The sequence below is a fragment of the Bubalus kerabau genome, chromosome 5, assembly GCF_029407905.1.
Source record: "Bubalus kerabau isolate K-KA32 ecotype Philippines breed swamp buffalo chromosome 5, PCC_UOA_SB_1v2, whole genome shotgun sequence".
NCBI classification, from domain to species: domain Eukaryota; kingdom Metazoa; phylum Chordata; class Mammalia; order Artiodactyla; family Bovidae; genus Bubalus; species Bubalus kerabau.
The window spans coordinates 86,925,627-86,943,319 of record NC_073628.1 but is presented as its reverse complement, the minus strand read 5'-3'; the positions used below and the strand labels follow the sequence as shown (position 1 = coordinate 86,943,319).

The window sequence follows — 17,693 nt, the reverse complement described above, 5'->3', positions numbered from 1 at the left end:
TCATGTACGTAACAGTGGGTACAATACAGGCACGTCTTTGTTGCTATGAGAACCTCTATTTTGTATGGGAAATCGCAGCCTTGACGACGCAATGTTTGCGCCGATTTTACAACATGTTTTTCTACAGCGGTTCAGCTCCACCAGTAACACTCTAATGGCTCTCTGGTTTCCTCCCCGCCAGCCCAGTTTTCCGTCCCAGCTCCAGCGCTCGCCCGCCTTGCAGTCCCGGTCTCTGGGAGCGGGCGGCGAGCACTGGACTGGCGAAAACGTGGGCCGGAGGTGGGGCAGATGGGAAGGGGAGGCGGCGGCGGCACTGCGGGTTGCTTCTGTTACCCCTCCGGAGTCGAGCTCTGCACCAGCTCTCCAGCTGCGTTTTTAAATCTGCAGTAAAAAAAAGTCGAACAACGCCACATGCTACAAACTGGAGGGGACGAGTAGAGCACTGTGTCCCCAAATGGGTCAGAAACATGGGAAAGGAGGGGTTCCGAACTTTATTATTAAATACTTCCTCTATGCCAGAAAAATCAGGGTTCAGGGCTCGGTACTGGGCAGAATAGGCTGAAGCTACCGACTAAAGGGGTCGCGGGCGCGGATCCGGGCTTCCGAGCGCCACAGGGTCCTAGCGGGCGCGGGGGGCGCGCGCGCTCGGAGCTTTCCTTCCCCCGCCCCCCGCCCCGGGGTCTCCTTCCCTCGGGATTCGGAGCCTCCCATCCCCCAGGGCCGACTCGCCGCAGGGCTGGAGGGGGTCAGGACGCCGTGACCTAGCTTAGCAACATGCCTCTCCCCGGCGACGGCGCCGCAACAAGATGGCGGACGACAGAGACAGGGACGGCACAGGTAAGAGGCACCGCGAAGCGCAGCCCTCGCCGCCCACCGCGACCCCGGGCCGCACCGGGGATCTCCGGACAGAGTGGGACCCCCTACCTCTGGAGGCCAACCCTCAGGAAGAAGGCTGACACAGCCAGGCCCCGCCGCCCGCCCTGCAGCGGAGGCCCCCTCCCCCGTTCCTGCCTCCCTCGCCCCGCCTCCCGGGCCCTCATCCCGCCCCCCACCCCGCCGTCGTCCCGCCTTCGGAGCCCCGAGCCTCGCTTCCAGCGCGGGCTGCGGTCGAGGCGCCGGCCTGGAGCCCCATAATGGCGTCCTTGTTCACGGTCTCGAGGACACCGCCTCCAAGCCCTGGCTTGGGCTCTCGTTGCCGCAGGCGCAACGCCGGCAGCTGCTCGGGCTCTGGGCCCCCGCGGCGGCCTGGGTGAGGACGGATCAGGCTGCGGGCGTCTGCCGTGCTCCTCCCCGGCTGCGCTGAAACCCCGCCGGGCCCAGACTGCTGGCGTTTGCGGCCACCATTTTGCCTTCGTAGCGGGGACGTGGGAGGACGGCTTCGAGGTCACCGCGACTGCGTCCGCGCCTCCAGGAGCCGAAGTGCGCGCGCTACCCGCCTGGTGTCTTTTTTTAAGCGAAAAACAAGACAAAACACAAAAAACTTTAATAAAAATGAAAGAGCAAACTCTAGAGGGAACGCGTAGAGCTCGGTGCGCAGGCCTGTTCTCTGCGGCGGCACCAGACGGCCCAGCGCGATCGCGGCGGCAGAGGCGGGACTGGGCCTCCGGTCGCTGGGTGGGAGGCATTGATATGTTTTCATCATTAGGGAAAAGAAAACCCGCTTATCCATGTTTATTTGTAAGACTGTTAACGTTGTTTTAATTCAGCAGTTTGATTAAAAGGTTGATGCTTTTTTTTTTTTTAACCATCCTCCGTTACTCAAAAATAAGTCTATTTCAGTAATTGATGAACTCGTCGCTAAAATGTCAAGCCATTGAAACGGTAGAGGTAAAATAATAAATACCGCACCTTTGTTCTTTTTTTGAGTGCTTGAAACATATCAGCATACCATTTTTCTCAGCATGGAACAAAGATGTAATTAAGTGATATTTACAAGTGTAGAAGCCAGCGCTGAGGTAGTCAGTCACTTGTCATGGTGATCACAGAAAAAAGGCGGAGAAACACATGGCACTGTGCCAAAGAGCGACGTAGTGATAGCAATAATACTATTTTTTTTTATGATTACGTTAGTCTGAAAAGCCAGACATTTTATAGATGTTACCTTCCTAAGATGTCCTTATAATTTTATTGTGCTGTTTTAAAAGTATAAGGTACGTCCTAAGAAAATGATTACTTTTTAATATTAGTTTTAAAACTTTCCCCAGAGGGACTTCCCTGGTTGTCCAGCGGTTACATATACGCCTGCCAGTGCAGGGGACACAGGTTCCATCCCTCTTGGGGAAAGATTGCACATGCTAGGGAGCAGCTAAGCCCCTGCGCCACAGCTACTGAGCCTGGGCTCTCCAACACAAAAAAGCCCGGGCAATGAGAAGCTCCTGCGACCCAATGAAAAGTAGCCCCCGCTGGCAGCAACTAGAGAAGACCCAGTGCAGCTAAAAAAAAAAAAAAACTTACCCAGAAAGACTTACCTTTATTTATTAAAATTCTTATGTACAAAAAAAAAAAAGGAAGACTTTCAGGAGATAAGTTAATCATGGATTTAAAAAAAATTTGATTAGGTCAGCCTGAGGAAAAGACACACTGGATTATGCTGCAAATACAATTTGTTTTTCTTCATTAAAAAAATAGATTGAAAGGTTTTTTGATTTTTCAGTTTTCAAAGATACTTTCCTATTTATAATAAACTATGTCAGAGAAGAAACAATTCTGTCTATAGCCATAGAAGTAATGACTGTTAAAATCAGACTGGGTGTCATTCATTCAGTTGACATGTGTTTAATGCCTGCCATATGGAAGGCATTCTGATTAGGTTAGAACTTGGGAGGGTATTTTTTTCTCCCAAAGAAGGTGAGCTATATAAGACATTCACAAAAGGGAGAGAGCAGTCAGCTGGACTGGTATGAGCAGCCCATGTGCCAGCTGCTTGCCAGGTGTGTTGTAGCCCCTTCTGATGTGGGCAGCAGCCTGGTATCACTGGCAGCTTGTAAGAAAGGAAGGAGCTCAGTCCCTGCCCCTGACTTACTGAATTAGACTCAGCATTTATGCATTCCTGCTCGTTCCACATGCACATTAAAGTTTGAGAAGCACTGTTAGACAGTATATCTCAGTTACTCTTTACAAGGGTCCTATGAGTTAATTGTAATTGCAGCTTGAAGGGCATGATGAAATAGAAGTATGTTGTCTTGAGAATGAAATAAAGGTATGTTATCATAAGGATAAACTAGAGACTCATTTGCTGATAACCATCTTTGTATACACATATTTCACTCATATATTTGATTCTCTGCTCTGAAGTTTCAGAAATTACGCCTGACCAATTAATCCGAATAGGCTAGGCTTTGAGGATTCACTCAAGCTAACTAAACTCATAAAGAGTGATGTACAAACCTGAATAAAGATTTATTAATTTAAATTGGGGTATGTTGATACATTGGTCAGGAAGCTGACCTCTGTAATGTCGTATACTGTTTTATGTGTATTAAGCTTTTGTAGAGGGTAGATGTATATTTCTAAAGTTGCTTAATGAACATGGAATCAAGCAAAAGAAAAGGATAGTTTTGAAGGCTATATTCATTACCTTATAAGCTCAAAGAGGGTGGGGATCATTTCTTTATACTTAGTGTCTTGCAGAGTGTATAGCACATGGTAGGAATTCAATAAATATTGTCACATTCAGATAATTTAATTAAAAGTGTTTGTTTTAATCAAAGCATTATTTACTGTTTCCCCAAAGATCTACACCTAAAAGCATATACAATTATTGTTAGAGACTTTTTCCCTCTTCCTTTCAAGTAAGCTATATGCTTTTATTTCATCTGGCTCAACAAACATTTTTTTTGAGAGCCAAAATAATTCATTGGCATGTCTTTAAAAAAATAACAACACATATATATTTTAAGTTGTTCAGATTTAATCTTGAATTTTGTTTAAGTTCTGAAGGATTAAGTTTCTGGGTAGTCATATCCAGCTCTTCTTCAACATTTAGGGATTAATCTTGATACAAATAGTGAGAATATTGGTAAATAGTAACTAAATCTATGATGGGCTCTATTTATAAACATTTTCTGTAAGATTATGTACATTGAAATCATGCTTAATTTGTAACATTTTTGTACTTTATACATAGTATAATTTATCTTTTTTCCTAGATTAAAAAATGTAACATATATTAGCTAAAGAATTTGAAATTCTAGAATCAAGTTGATTTTTTAAGTACTTAATTTTATTTGTTTTACTAAAAGGAGAATGTTTGGAATGGGATAGGAAAGATTATTTTTGAAGTTCTGTTATTTCTGTATAAGTTTCCTCAGCCAGAGCATTATTTATTTTTTCCTTTTCCTCTGTTTTGTTTAAAATGAGGAATCAATGTAGTTGTTGATTCTCTGGATCTTTAAATCTTATTTTAATGTTTCTAACTCTTAGAGACTTTTATATAGGACTGGAAGAATCTTCTATTTGTGATTAAAATCATGTCTAGGAAACACACTGTTTAGGAATAACATTCTAATTTTTGGCAGGCCATTGAGCTTTGGAAGGCATGTCAGTTTTGTTTTTTGTTTTTTAAATAAGACTCAGGTACTCAAAGTTCTTTCTAGGAGTTATGATTTTTGTTTGTATTAAAGTATTCTTTTTACTTTGCATGCTTTGATAATATTGCTTGGTAAAGTACTTCCAATTGAGGAATCCGCTCCTAAACGGAAGAAGTTTTATAATTTTGTTTTGTTTCCCTGTATTGTGCCATTCCTCTCGAAACCCAACATTTGGAAATCTAAAGTAAAAAACTGAGATTACAGGTTAATACTACTTTTTGAAAAGTGAACTGTTGATAGTACAGAGTGTAGTACAAGATAGTAGAAAACGTGAGCACCGAAGTAAGATCTGAATTTAAATCATAGTTTCCTCAAGCTCTATCTGATCTTAGCCAAGATACTAAATCTAGGGATCTTCAGGTTCCTCAAATGTAAACTGGAAATAGTTATATCTATTTCATAATCTGTTGTAATGTGGACAGTATCTTCTTGGTCATTCATCACCCACCACAATGCCTGGCATTAAAGGAATGCTGAATAAATTGGAAGAAAAGTGGTTGGTACATTTTAGGGAATTAGTGGCTGTTTAGTAGATTCCATATGTATCACATAAAATCTAAGTGTTCAGTTCAGATCAGTCGGTCAGTCGCGTCCAGTTCTTTGTGACCTCATGGATTGCACCACGCCAGGCTTCCCTGTTCCATCATCAACTCCCAGAGCCTACTCAAACTCATGTCCATTGAGTTGGTGATGCCATCCAACCATCTCATCCTCTGTCATCCTGTTCTCCTCCTGCCCTCAATCTTTGCTGGCATCAGGGTCTTTTCCAATGAGTCAGTTCTCTGTAGCAGGTGGCCAAAGTATTGGAGTTTCAGCTTCTGCATCAGTCCTTCCAATGAATATTCAGGACTGATTTCCTTTAGTATTGACTGATTTGATCTCCTGTCAGTCCAAGGGACTCTCAAGAGTCTTCTCCAACACCACAGTTCAAAAGCATCAATTCTTCGGTGCTCAGCTTTCTTTATAGTCCAGCTCTCACATCTATTCATGACTACTGGAAAAACTGTAGCTTTAGGTAGACGGATTTGTTGGCAAAGTAATGTCTCTGCTTTTTAATATGCTATCTAGGTTAGTCATAGCCTTTCTTCCGAAGAGCAAGTATCTTTTAATTTCATGGCTGCAGTCACCATCTGCAGTGATTTTGGAGCCCAAAAAAATAATAAAGACTGTCACTGTTAACATTGTTTCCCCATCTATTTGCCATGAAGTGATGGGACCAGATGCCATGATCTTAGTTTTTTGAATGTTGAGTTTGAAGCCAGCTTTTTCACTTTATTCTTTCACTTTCATCAGGAGGCTGTTTAGTTCTTCACTTTCTGCCACAAGGGTGGTGTCATCTGTATATCTGAGGTTATTGATATTTATCCCAGCAGTCTTGATTCCAGCTTGTGCTTCATCCAGCCTGGCATTTTGCATGATCGTACTCTGCATATAAGTTAAATAAGCACGGTGATAATATACAGCCTTGACGTACTCCTTTTCCTATTTGGAACCACTCTGTTGTTCCATGTCCAGTTCTAACTGTTGCTTCCTGACCTGCATACAGATTTCTCAAGAGGTAGGTTAGGTGGTCTGGTATTCCCATCTCTTTCAGAATTTTCCACAGTTTGTTGTGATCCACATAGTCAAAGGCTTTGGCATAGTCAATAGAGCAGAAATAGATGTTTTTCTGGGACTCTCTTGCCTTTTCAATGATCCAGTGGATGTTATCAATTTGATCTCTGATTCCTCTGCCTTTTCTAAATCCAGCTTGAACATCTGGAAATTCACGGTTCACGTATTGCTGAAGCCTGGCTTGGAGAATTTTGAGCATTACTTTGCTAGTGTGTGAGATGAGTGCAGTTGTGCAGTAGTTTGAGCATTCTTTGGCATTGCCTTTCTTAGGGATTGGAATGAAAACTGACCTTTTCCAGTCCTGTGGCCACTGCTGAGTTTTCCAAAAATGCTTGCATATTGAGTGCAGCACTTTCACAGCATCATCTTTTAAGATTTGAAATAGCTCAACTGGAATTCTGTCACCTCCACTAGCTTTGTTCATAGTGATGCTTCCTAAGGTCCAGTTTCCAGGATGTCTGGCTCTAGGTGAGTGATCACACCATCATGATTATCTGGGTCGTGAAGATGTTTTTTGTACAGTTCTGTGTATTCTTGCCATCTCTTCTCAATATCTTCTGCTTCTGTTAGGTCCATACCATTTCTGTCCTTTATCGAGCCCATCTGTGCATGAAGTGTTCCCTTGGTATATCTAATTTTCTTGAAGAGCTCTCTAGTCTTTCCCATTCTGTTGTTTTCTTCTATTTCTTTGCATTGATGCTGAGGAAGGCTTTCTTATCTCTGCTTGCTATTCTTTGGAACTCTGCATTCAAATGGGCATATCTTTCCCTTTCTCCTTTGCTTTTGACTAGTCTTATCAAGTCCTTATATATTTTTTTCAGACCCACTCCCACAACATACATCTTAAGTTAACAAGATTGGAATGAACAATAGAAAGATTTTACCAGACCCACTCCCATAATATAATTTTAAGATGACAGGGTTAGTCAAAAGGTTCTTGTTAAGGAGAAACATGTCCTCAAGCAAGATGCATTGTTACATTGACTAAGACAAAGCAATGTAGAAAAGAACGTTTGTCCTTTTCTCCTTGAGAGCCCCATACCTCTTTCTCCTCCTCAAGGGCTCCGGACCCCTTTCTCCTCAAGAACCCTGGACTTCTTATCAACCTACCTTGGAACTGACTCTCTCAATAAGAGTTATATCACTTACTGTTAATTCCCTGGGATTTAGAACAGTTGTAGGATGTATTGTAGTCACTCTGTAAATACTTGTTGATGGAATGAATGAGTGTAAAGAAATAACTTATTTTTAAAATGTAGCAATAAATTTGGAGCTTAAGACCTGGGCTTGAACTTGGACACTGCTTTTTTTGTTTTTTTTTTTTTTCCAGATTTTGTTGGGCATGTCATTTAATTTCCTTAGACTTCAGTTTAAAGAGTTCTTGATCTCATCAGCACTTTGGAGTAGGCACTGGGCTAAATATTTTACATGAATTATGTTATTTAATTCTTCGAACAAACCTATGTGAGGGAGACCCCTTTTATCCCCTTTCTACAAATGAATAACAGGGGCTTGAATGGTAAAGCAGAATTCTAGTTTCAGCTCCAACACTAAGAGCTTGGAAGTCATCACCCCTGTTGCTGTAAACTGGAAGAAAACTTGGTGATTTTGGCAAATAGTTGAAGGCTATGTGGAAGCTGTGCTATTGAGAAACTTCTGGGAACCTACAGTCTTAGGAAGTCCCTCATATTTTTTTGGGTTTTACTTCCAGGAACCCCACCAGGCTATCTAGTAAAGGGACAGGAAAGACCTCCTTATTGCTCTAGCAGGCAGAAGGGGAAAGTAACCGTTTTGAAATCTCCAGAACATTCTTCATAAAAAGATGTGCTTTCCAGGGGGAAAAGACATTACCAGAGCCTTGTCCTACCTATCTGTGTTTAGCCAGCCACAGTGCCCCATAGCCTTCTTATCTCATCTAAGAGGATGGGGAGAAGCTAAAACACAGTTACAAGGGTCACATTCCAGAAACCCTGGTCTATTAAAAAAAAAAAAATTAACCATAAGATTATAGATTGCTTTTCTTCACTCACATCTTATCACCACATAAATAGGACTCAGTGTAATACCAGTGTTTTACAACTGAAAAATGTAAATGCAAACTGTATCTAAGGCAGAATTCTGGCAGGAACCTGGCACTGGAGCTACAGGAAACAGGAAACGGTGCACACACCCTCCTGTGTGCTCAGTGGCCTCAGGCATGTCGACTCTCTGTGACTGCAGGGACTGTAGCCCGCCAGGCTCCTCTGTCCATGGGGATTCTCCCAAGGATCCTGGAATGGGTTGCCGTGCCCTCCTCCAGGGGATCTTTGCGACCCAGGGATGGGCCTGCGTCTCTTATGTCTCCTCCTGGTGGCAGGTGGGTTCTTTACCACTAGTGCCATCTGGGAAGCTAATCCTCATACTAATGACCTTCTATCTCAGTTCTTACTACCTGATGCATCAGGTGTGTTTTTTAACAAGAAGTTACAAGGCATGCTAAAGGATAAGAGAAACAACCTGAAGAGAAAGGAAGTATTTGTACAAATTTTGGAATTATCAGATAAAGAATTTAATAACTATGACTAATATGTTAAGGGCTGCAATGGAAAAAGTAGACAACAGGCAAGAACAGATGAGTATTTCATGTGGAGAGATGAAAGCTCCAAGAAAGAAAAAGGAATATCAGAGACCAAATGTACTGTAACAGAAATGAAAGAATGCCTTTGATTTGCCCATCAGTAGACTTAATGTGACTGGGGAAAGTATCATAGAGCTTGAAGATGATGCCACTGGACACTTCCCAAACTGAAATGCAGAGAGAGAGAATGAAAAACCAAAGAAAAACCAGAACATCCAAGAACTGGGACAATTTTAAAAGGTCTAAAATACACATAATTGGGAATTACCAGAAGAAAAGCAATCAAAGAATGAAGCACAAGAAATATTTAAAATAATAACAGCCAAGAGGAGAGATGTCCCTGGCAGTCCAGTGATTAAAACTCCACACTCCCAATACGAGGGGGCCCAGATTCGATCCCTGGTCAGGGAACTAGATCCCACATGCTACAACTAGGACTTAGTGCGACTAAATAAATGTAAATATTAAAAAAAAAATAACGGCCAAGAATTTTCCAAAATTAATGACAGACACCAAACCGGATCCAGGAAGCTAACTGAACACCATCAGGATAAATACCAAAAAGCTATGCCTAGGTATATTATATTTCAAACTGCAGAAAACCAAAGTTAAGAAAATCCTGAAAGAAGTCAGAAAAAAAGTAAGAAGCCTTACCTAGGCTTCTTGTCAGAAACTATGTAAAGCAGGAGAGAGTGGACTGGAGTAGTGTTGATAGACAGGTAAAGCAGTATGACCGTGGCCTGCCACTTAGCTAACCGCTGAAACAAGGACTCATGTTCAAGTCTGTCTGACTCCAAAGCCAATGCTCTTAGCCTCTATACCCCACATAGAGAAGTCAGGGGAATTTTATTACAAAAGGAAGGAAAACTTGGCCCATGATCTCCTTATCTGGAGCAGTAGTCCCAAACTTTAATGAACTTCAGCCTCACCTGGAGGGCTAGTTAAACCACAGATTGCTAAGCACCATTCCCAGAGTTTCTGAACCCGTAAGTCTGGGGCTGGTGGGCTGACGGTGGGCTCTTGAGAACCTGCATTTCTTTTCTTTAAAAAAAAAAAAAAGAGAGACTCTGCATTTCTAACAAAGTTACCAGAGGATGAGGATGCTATTAGAAACCATTGATCTAGAATCTAGGGTAAAGTTTCAATGTATTTGCTTCTAGGTTTTTTCTAGACAGATTTGTATTTTGTTTTGCTTTATGGATTTGAGATTACGTTGTATATAGTTTTATATGCAGCTTTTGTACTTACTATTATAAGCACTTTGCCATGTCATCAGTATTTCTCAGCATTATTTTTAATAGCTGCATTTATTATATTTATGAATTATATTTACCTAAGCTTTCCCTGACTATTGGATGTCTACATTGTTTCCAGATTTTCTGTGCTATAAATAATGCTACAGAATAATGCCACCACAGTAAATGGTCAATAAATGTCTTGTATCAAGAATCTTTTGATACAGCATAGATCCCCACCGTCTATCCCCTTTGGAAAAATGACTTCATTCCTTCTCCTCTTTGTTTGTTCATACTAGTTATTTATGAGTTACAGAAGATAATTGCATTTCTAAATTCTATGAGTACTTATTGTGATCTTTTTTACTAATTACATTATTTTCTTTTAAAAATGATTAATTAATCGAAGATACACAGTCGCCAGTCAGAGCTTATGATTAGAATAAGATACATATTTGCTTATTGTTTGTCTATCCTGCTACAGTGGAAACTTCAGGAAGTCAGAGACTTTATTTCACTTACTGTTAATTCCCTGGGATTTAGAACAGTTATAGGATTTATTGTAATCAGTCTGTACATCTTTGTTGAAGGAATAAATGAACCAAGGGTAATGAGTAGAGTAGTTTAGTGTCATCTTGCATGGTCTTTCCATGGGTAAATGTGTTTTTTGTTAACCTTCTAAAAATATTGAAAATAGTTCAGAGCTACCCTCGTTACATTTGCAGAAGCACTCAGATTGGAAATTACATTTTAAATCCAACTTCATTATTTAAAATGCTAGAATGGCACTTCTGCTTCAACATGATGATAGAGTACACATGTTTATTTTTGCCCTTACTGAAATCCCACAGAATGACAGTAAAAGAATTAAAAAAAAAAAGGCATAGACTTACAAAGATAAAGAGAATAGGAGAGAGATAATAGGGGTTTATAAACAGACATTACTAGAGAAGATAATTTATTAAATGGATGAATGAGTGGCCACTAACATAGCAGAACCAAAGAAAATACACATAAGCCTGTGGAGGAGGGAGCCAAAAAGAAACAAACCAAGGGGAGCTGTGAAATCCTGGTAATTTTTAAAATTGGAGGCAGCAGCCACCTCTGATGGCCTGTGTGTGGAGTGAAACTAAATATGGAAGGTTTGGATGAAAGTCATAAGGCAGATGGTTGGATCTTTCATCCTTTGGAGTAACCAGATGATAACTTCTGGAAATTGAAGTCAGAGAGATCCGGGATGCAGGGATGCCTGGTACAGTAGGGGGTGATGCGCCATTATCATCACCAACTTTGATATAGTAGCTGACGTTAACATTTGTATTCAGTTTAATAGCATCACATAGGTTAAATGCTTCTGTTGTTGTTGTTGTTCAGTTGCTAAGTTTTGTCTGACTCTTTGCAGCTCCATGGACTGCAGCACACCAGGCTTCCCGGTCCTTCACTATCTCCCAGAGTTTGCTCAGATTCATGTCCATTGAGTCGGTGATGCTATCTAACCTTCTCATCCTCTGCCACCTGTATCTCCTTTTGCCTTCAGTCTTTCCCAGCATCAGGGTCTTTTCCAATGAGTTGGCTCTTCTCATCAGATGGCCAAAGTATTGTAGCTTCAGCATCAGCCCTTCCAATGAATATTCAGGGTTGATTTCCTTTAGGATTGACTGATTTGATCTCTTTGCAGTCCACGAGACTCTCAAATACTTCTGAGTAGGACCCAAGATAATAAACCTGAAAAGTGGTAGTCTGTTTAATAGAATGTCAAAGAGAGAGAGATTTGAAATTCTGTTAATTAAGATCTTGATTAGTTATAAGGAAAGGGAACTATGCAGCTCTTTAATTGGTTAGTAGATTTGCATTGGTAACTCATTATAAAATGGTATAAACACTAAAGGCTTCAAAAGAAGAGTGAAAGGAATTTTAGAGATTAAAGAACTTCAGGTGAAATCAGTAAGTGAAGTTTCATAGAAACTGTGCAATATAATAAAATGAGAGGGAAAGTGTTTCAAATGTGACCAGTTTCAGTGACTTTATCTGCATTATACTTCAACTGCTCACTTTTGTGGCCGAACTTGTATCTTATAACATCTAGGATTGTACGACCTCTGACATCTTCAATTCAGATATTTTATTCTTGAACTGCCTTTTTATTCAGCACTGATTATTTTTAAGAATAATTTTGAATAATAATTTTGTAAAATAATTTCAAATTTACAGAAAAATTGTAATAGTACAGAGAATTCCCACATTCCCTTTACCCAGATTAATTTCAATATTTTGTCACATTTTATCACTCTCTCTCATATATATACATATAACTTGTTGTATGTATCTGTTATATATGTATATTCTTTACTTGAAACATTTAAGAGTAGTATGTTACAGTTGTACTGCTTTCTTCCTTAATACTTTTGTATATATTCCTTAATACTTTTGTATATATTTCCTAGGAACAAAGATAATCTCTTATGGAAAATCTCTATGAAATTTAATTTAGATACACTTAAAAAAATTGAAGTATGGTTGATTTATAGTATTGTGTTAGTTTCAGGTATACAGCAGTAGTTTAGATATATATATATATTTCTTTTTTTAAGATTATTTTCCATTGTAGGTTATTATAAGATATTGAATATAGTGCTTTGTACTATATACAGTAAATCCTTATTGCTTATCTATTTTATGTATAGTATTTGTGTCTGTTAATCCCATACTCCTAGTTTATTCCTCCTCCCTATTCTTTCCTCTTTAGTAACCATTAGTTTGTTTCCTGTGTCTGTGAATCTCTTTCTATTTTGTATATGGATTCATTTGTATTATTTTTCAGATTCTACATATAAATGATATCATATAACATTTGTCTTTTTCTGACTGACTTCAGTTAGTATAATATTCTCTAGGTCCATCCATGTTGTTGCAAATGACATTCTTTGTAATGACCGAGTAATATTCCATTTTGTGTGTGTGAGTGTGTGTGTGTAACTCTTTTTAGTTTTTAAAGGAACCTCCATACTGTTTGCAAAAGTGTCTGTACCAATTTACATTCCCATCAACAGTGTAGGAGGGTTCCCTTTCCTTCACCACTCCCTCCAACGCTTATTATCTATAGACTTTTTTTGATGATAGCCATTCTAACCAGTATGAGTTGATACCTCATTCTGGTTTTGATTCACATTAATAATTAGTGATGTTGAGCGTCTTTTCTTGTGCCTGTTGGGCACCTGTATGTCTTTTTTGGAGAAATGTCTACTTAGGTCTTTGATTAGGTGGTTTGTTTTTTGACAGTTAATTGTATGGGATGTTTATATTCTTGGCTCTTACTCTTGTCAGTCACATCGTTTGCAAATATTTTTTCCCATTTCATAGGTTATCTTTTCATTTTGTTGACAGTTTACTTGGCTCTGCAAAACATTTAATTTTGATTAGGTTATATTTGTTTATTTTTGCTTTCATTTCTTTTGCCTTGGGAAACTAATCTAAGAAAATATTCCTACAATTTATGTCTGAGAATGTTTTGCCTATGTTCTCTTCTAGGAGTCTCTTCATGGTGTCATGTCTTATATTTAGGTCTTTAAAACATTTTGAGTTCATTTTTGTATATGGTGTGAGGGAATGTCCTAATTTCATTAATTTACAAGTAGCAGCCCAGTATTCCCAACACCACTTACTGAAGAGATTATCTTTTCTCTGTTGTATTTGATTGCTGTCTTGTATATTAATTGACTATATAAATATGTGGGTTTATTTCTGGCCTCCCTATTCTGTTTCATTGATCCATATATCTTTTTTATGCCAACATTAGGCTGTTTTGATTACTGTAGCTTTGTAGTAGTCTCTGACAGAGAAGGCAATGGCACCCCACTCCAGTACTCTTGCCTGGAAAATCCCATGGATGGAGGAGCTTGGAAGGCTGCAGTCCTTGGGGTCGCTGAGGGTTGGACACGACTGAGCGACTTTGCTTTCACTTTTCACTTTCATGCATTGAAGAAGGAAATGGCAATCCACTCCAGTGTTCTTGCCTGGAGAATCCCAGGGACAGGGGAGCCTGGTGGGCTGCCGTCTGTGGGGTCGCACAGAGTCAGACACGACTGACGTGACTTAGCAGCAGCAGCATCAACAGCAGTAATCTCTGAAGTGTAGAAGGATTATGCCTCCAGCTTTGTTCTTTTTCATCAAGATTGCTTTGGCAATTCTGGGTCTTTTGTGGGTCCATGTAAATTTTAGTATTATTTGTTCTAATCTGTGAAAAATGTCATGGGTATTTTGATAGTGATTGTATGAGATCTGTAGATTGCTTTGTGTGGGATACGCCATTTTAACAATATTAGTTCTCCCAATCCAAGAGCATGGGAGATCTTTCCTATCTTTTAATAATTTTCAATTTCCTTTATCAATGTTTTATAATTTTCAGCTTATAGGTCTTTCATCTCTTTGCTTAAGTCTATTCCTAGGTATTTCTTTTTGACATAATTTTAAGCAGGATTATATTTTTGCATTCTATTTCTGATATTTCATCGTTAGTATAAAGTAATGTGACAAATTTCTTTATATTAATCTTGTATCCTGCAACCTTACTAAATTCATTTATTGGTTCTAATGGTTTTGTATGGAGAATTTAATGCCTTTGCATAGAGTATCTTTCATTTGCAAATAGTGACAGTTTTACCTCTTCCCTTCCAATTTGGATATGTTTTATTTTTTTTCTGCTTGCTGTGGCTAGGATTTCCAATACTATGTTCAATAGAAGTGATAAGAGTGGGCATCCTCCCTATTCGTTTTTTCACTTCTTATATGACAGAAAAAATACAAGTCATAAAAATAGGAGCTTCCTCAATTTGTTCGTACGTACATGTGCATCTACTGAATTATTGCAAAAGCTTCTTAATTGTTTTACTTATTTTCATTTACCATGTTGAAAGTCTGCTTATCTGGTGATGAATTCTCTGTCAAAAACCTTTCATGTTTCCCATTGCCTTCAGTTCAGTTCAGTTGCTCAGTCGTGTCCAACTCTTTGTGACCCCATGAATCACAGTACACCAGGCCTACCTGTCCATCACCATTGCCTTAGTATGGTATTAATTCTCTAATAGAGCAGACTATGGTGTTTTATTTCTCCAGGTTCTGCTCTAATCACAAGTCTGGTAGGTGCCACCCTCCATGCCTTCTATATTGTACCATAATGAACAGTTTATGTGTTTTTTTCCATAATGAAAGTTCTAAGCCTCTGTATATATTGTTTTCTTATCCTGGGCTTCCTTGAATAAATGGTATTGTTTAGTGGTTCAGAACATGAAATTGATAGTAACTCTTGATGGATTTGAATTTCAGCTCCACCTCTTAATAGCTGGATCTCAAAAGAGTTGGACATGACTTAGTGACTGAACAATAGCAAGAATTTTAGGCTAGGTACATAACTATTCTAACTTCTTTGCATGTTAAATGAGGAGTAAATTAGAAGCTACCTCATACAGTGGTAAAGCATGTAGCAGAGAGTTTCACATGTAGTAAGAGTTCTATATATTATTATCACTAATTACTTACTGTGTCAGGCACTGTGATGGACATTGGTTAATAGAACATATTTGGGTCTTACCGTCTTAAGAGATTATATACCGTAGAGAAGAGAACCATAATTCAGTGATATTTGGGATAAGTTCAAAAAGTTCTAGAAGAGGGACCCCTGAGTTAATTTCTTCTTACTTCAGGGGCTTTGAGTGTGGCATTCCCTATTCTGAAAAACCTACTGTTGTTGTTGTGTAGTTGCTAAATTATGTCCGACTTGTTTGCGACCCTATGGACTGTAGCCCACCAGACTCCCCTATCCAGGGGATTTACTAGGCAGGAATACTGGAGTGGGTTGTCATTTCCTTCTGCAGGGGTTCTTCCTGACCCAGGGATAGAACCCATGTCTCCTGCATTGGCAGGCAGATTCTTTACCGTTGAGTCATCGAGGAAGCCCCCCAAACCTACTAGTTTTCAGCTAAAAGGACTGCAGATTCAAAAGCCTGAATAAATAAAGGAGCATGGCTTACTAGAAATATTGAATAAGGGTCAGTGTAGCTGGTGTGAAGAAGTGAGAGTGGGTGAGACTGTAAGACTAGTGTGAAATGAGGTTTATAAAGTAGGCCAAGACCACACGTATTAGATGACCAGGTCAGGGGTACTGACCTCTATCCAAGAGCAAGAGGAAGTCACTGAAGCCTTTTAACTAGGGAGATAATACAATTCAGTTTATGTTTTTAAGAGGTCCAAGGTCCCTTGCCTACACTGTGGCAGATTGGACCAGGGCAAGAGCAGGTGATGATGGTGTTATCTTGGACTAGGTGGTAGCAGAGGAAATAAGAAAGTTTTAGAGCCTAGGGATTCTAAATTTCTTTGTGACTGGATGTTGAGATTTGAAGAGGGTTAGGGATGAATTAATGCCTCTCCATTTCAATTTCTGACTATTTCATCATCTCTACCTAAGTCTCACTCTAAAAAGATGGGGTGTCACTCTTGTGCTTCTATAACACTGTCTACATACTTTGCTGAGTTTTAACACATCTTCTATTATAGTTTACTGTAGCTGATTTGTTTTCCTTTTAAATTAAAATGTATTTGTGGTACATGATCAATAAATATTTGATAAATCAAAGCACATAGTAACATAAAGTTAGATCATGAGCGAATACCATACAGTATTTTAAGCCAGGTGTTTTGGTGATATATTGTTTTTGGATCAAGCCATTTATAAAATAAGAATTCATTAAGAACTCCTCCTCCCCCCAAAACACCTTAATGGGTTCTTAACATTTTTTTTAAAACAGCATATCTCTGGAATAGATATTGGCATTATTTGGGTCAAATAGAACAATAACATAATTTATACTTCTAGTTAATTAACCTGGAATGAATTTCTTTACCTTCTTTGTTGTGTGTTTTAAAACAGGTCTCATGATAAGGATTTCTCTTGGGGCTTATTATTTTCTCTTAATTTATGAAGGTGGGATTTTGAGTACCTAGTATTTAAATATATATACAGACAAATCTTAGCTTTAGAAAAAAACCCAGCTGTGATATTTAAAAACTTCTCTATTCTCCCTGGGTAGTGGGGCCAGTATTTGGTAGCTGGTGCTGAAATTGAAAACCCTTGATTATATCTTTGCCCTGGGACTGTGTCAGTGGCCACTGTCACTCAGTGGGACAGAGGGAAAGGAAACAAAACAAAAACCTCTCTGTTTTCTTAGGCAGTTTGACATATATATTGGTTAATATAGCTCCTTCTGTATTTATTATCATTAATTTCCTCTTTTGAAATTAAATGTTAAGTAGTTTTGGTTTGGGGCTTCCCTAGTGACTCAGATGGTAAAGAATCCACCTGCAATGCTGGAGACCTGGGTTCAATCCCTGAGTTGGGAAGATCCCTTGGAGGAGGGCATGGCAACCCACTCCAGTATTCTTGCCTGGAGAATCTCCATGGACAGAGGAACCTGGTGGGTTATAGTCCATGGGGTCACAAAGAATCGGACGTGACTGAGCAACTAAGCATAGCACAGTTTTGGTTTTGTCTTATATGGTTTGATTTTAACTTGGTATAATAGATCATTTTTAGCCCTAGTATTTCTATTGCTGAAAAACAAATATGTCAAATTGTTGGCTTTGGTA

At 39.4% G+C, this 17,693-nt stretch overlaps 1 protein-coding gene across 4 annotated transcripts in view; it reads left to right on the top strand.

Annotated features, from left to right (window-relative positions):
* The first annotated feature begins 376 nt into the window (after nucleotides 1-376).
* Nucleotides 377-17,693, top strand: part of EFCAB2 (EF-hand calcium binding domain 2) — a 108,972-nt gene continuing 91,655 nt past the window's right edge. For all 4 annotated transcript variants that reach the window (XR_008714866.1, XM_055582087.1, XM_055582084.1 and 1 more), the window contains exon 1: nucleotides 377-837. Coding sequence is in view for 2 of the 4 variants with exons in the window: in XM_055582084.1 (XP_055438059.1) it covers nucleotides 807-837 (31 nt within the window). In the remaining 2 variants the exon portion in view is untranslated. The remainder of the gene's footprint in view (nucleotides 838-17,693) is intronic.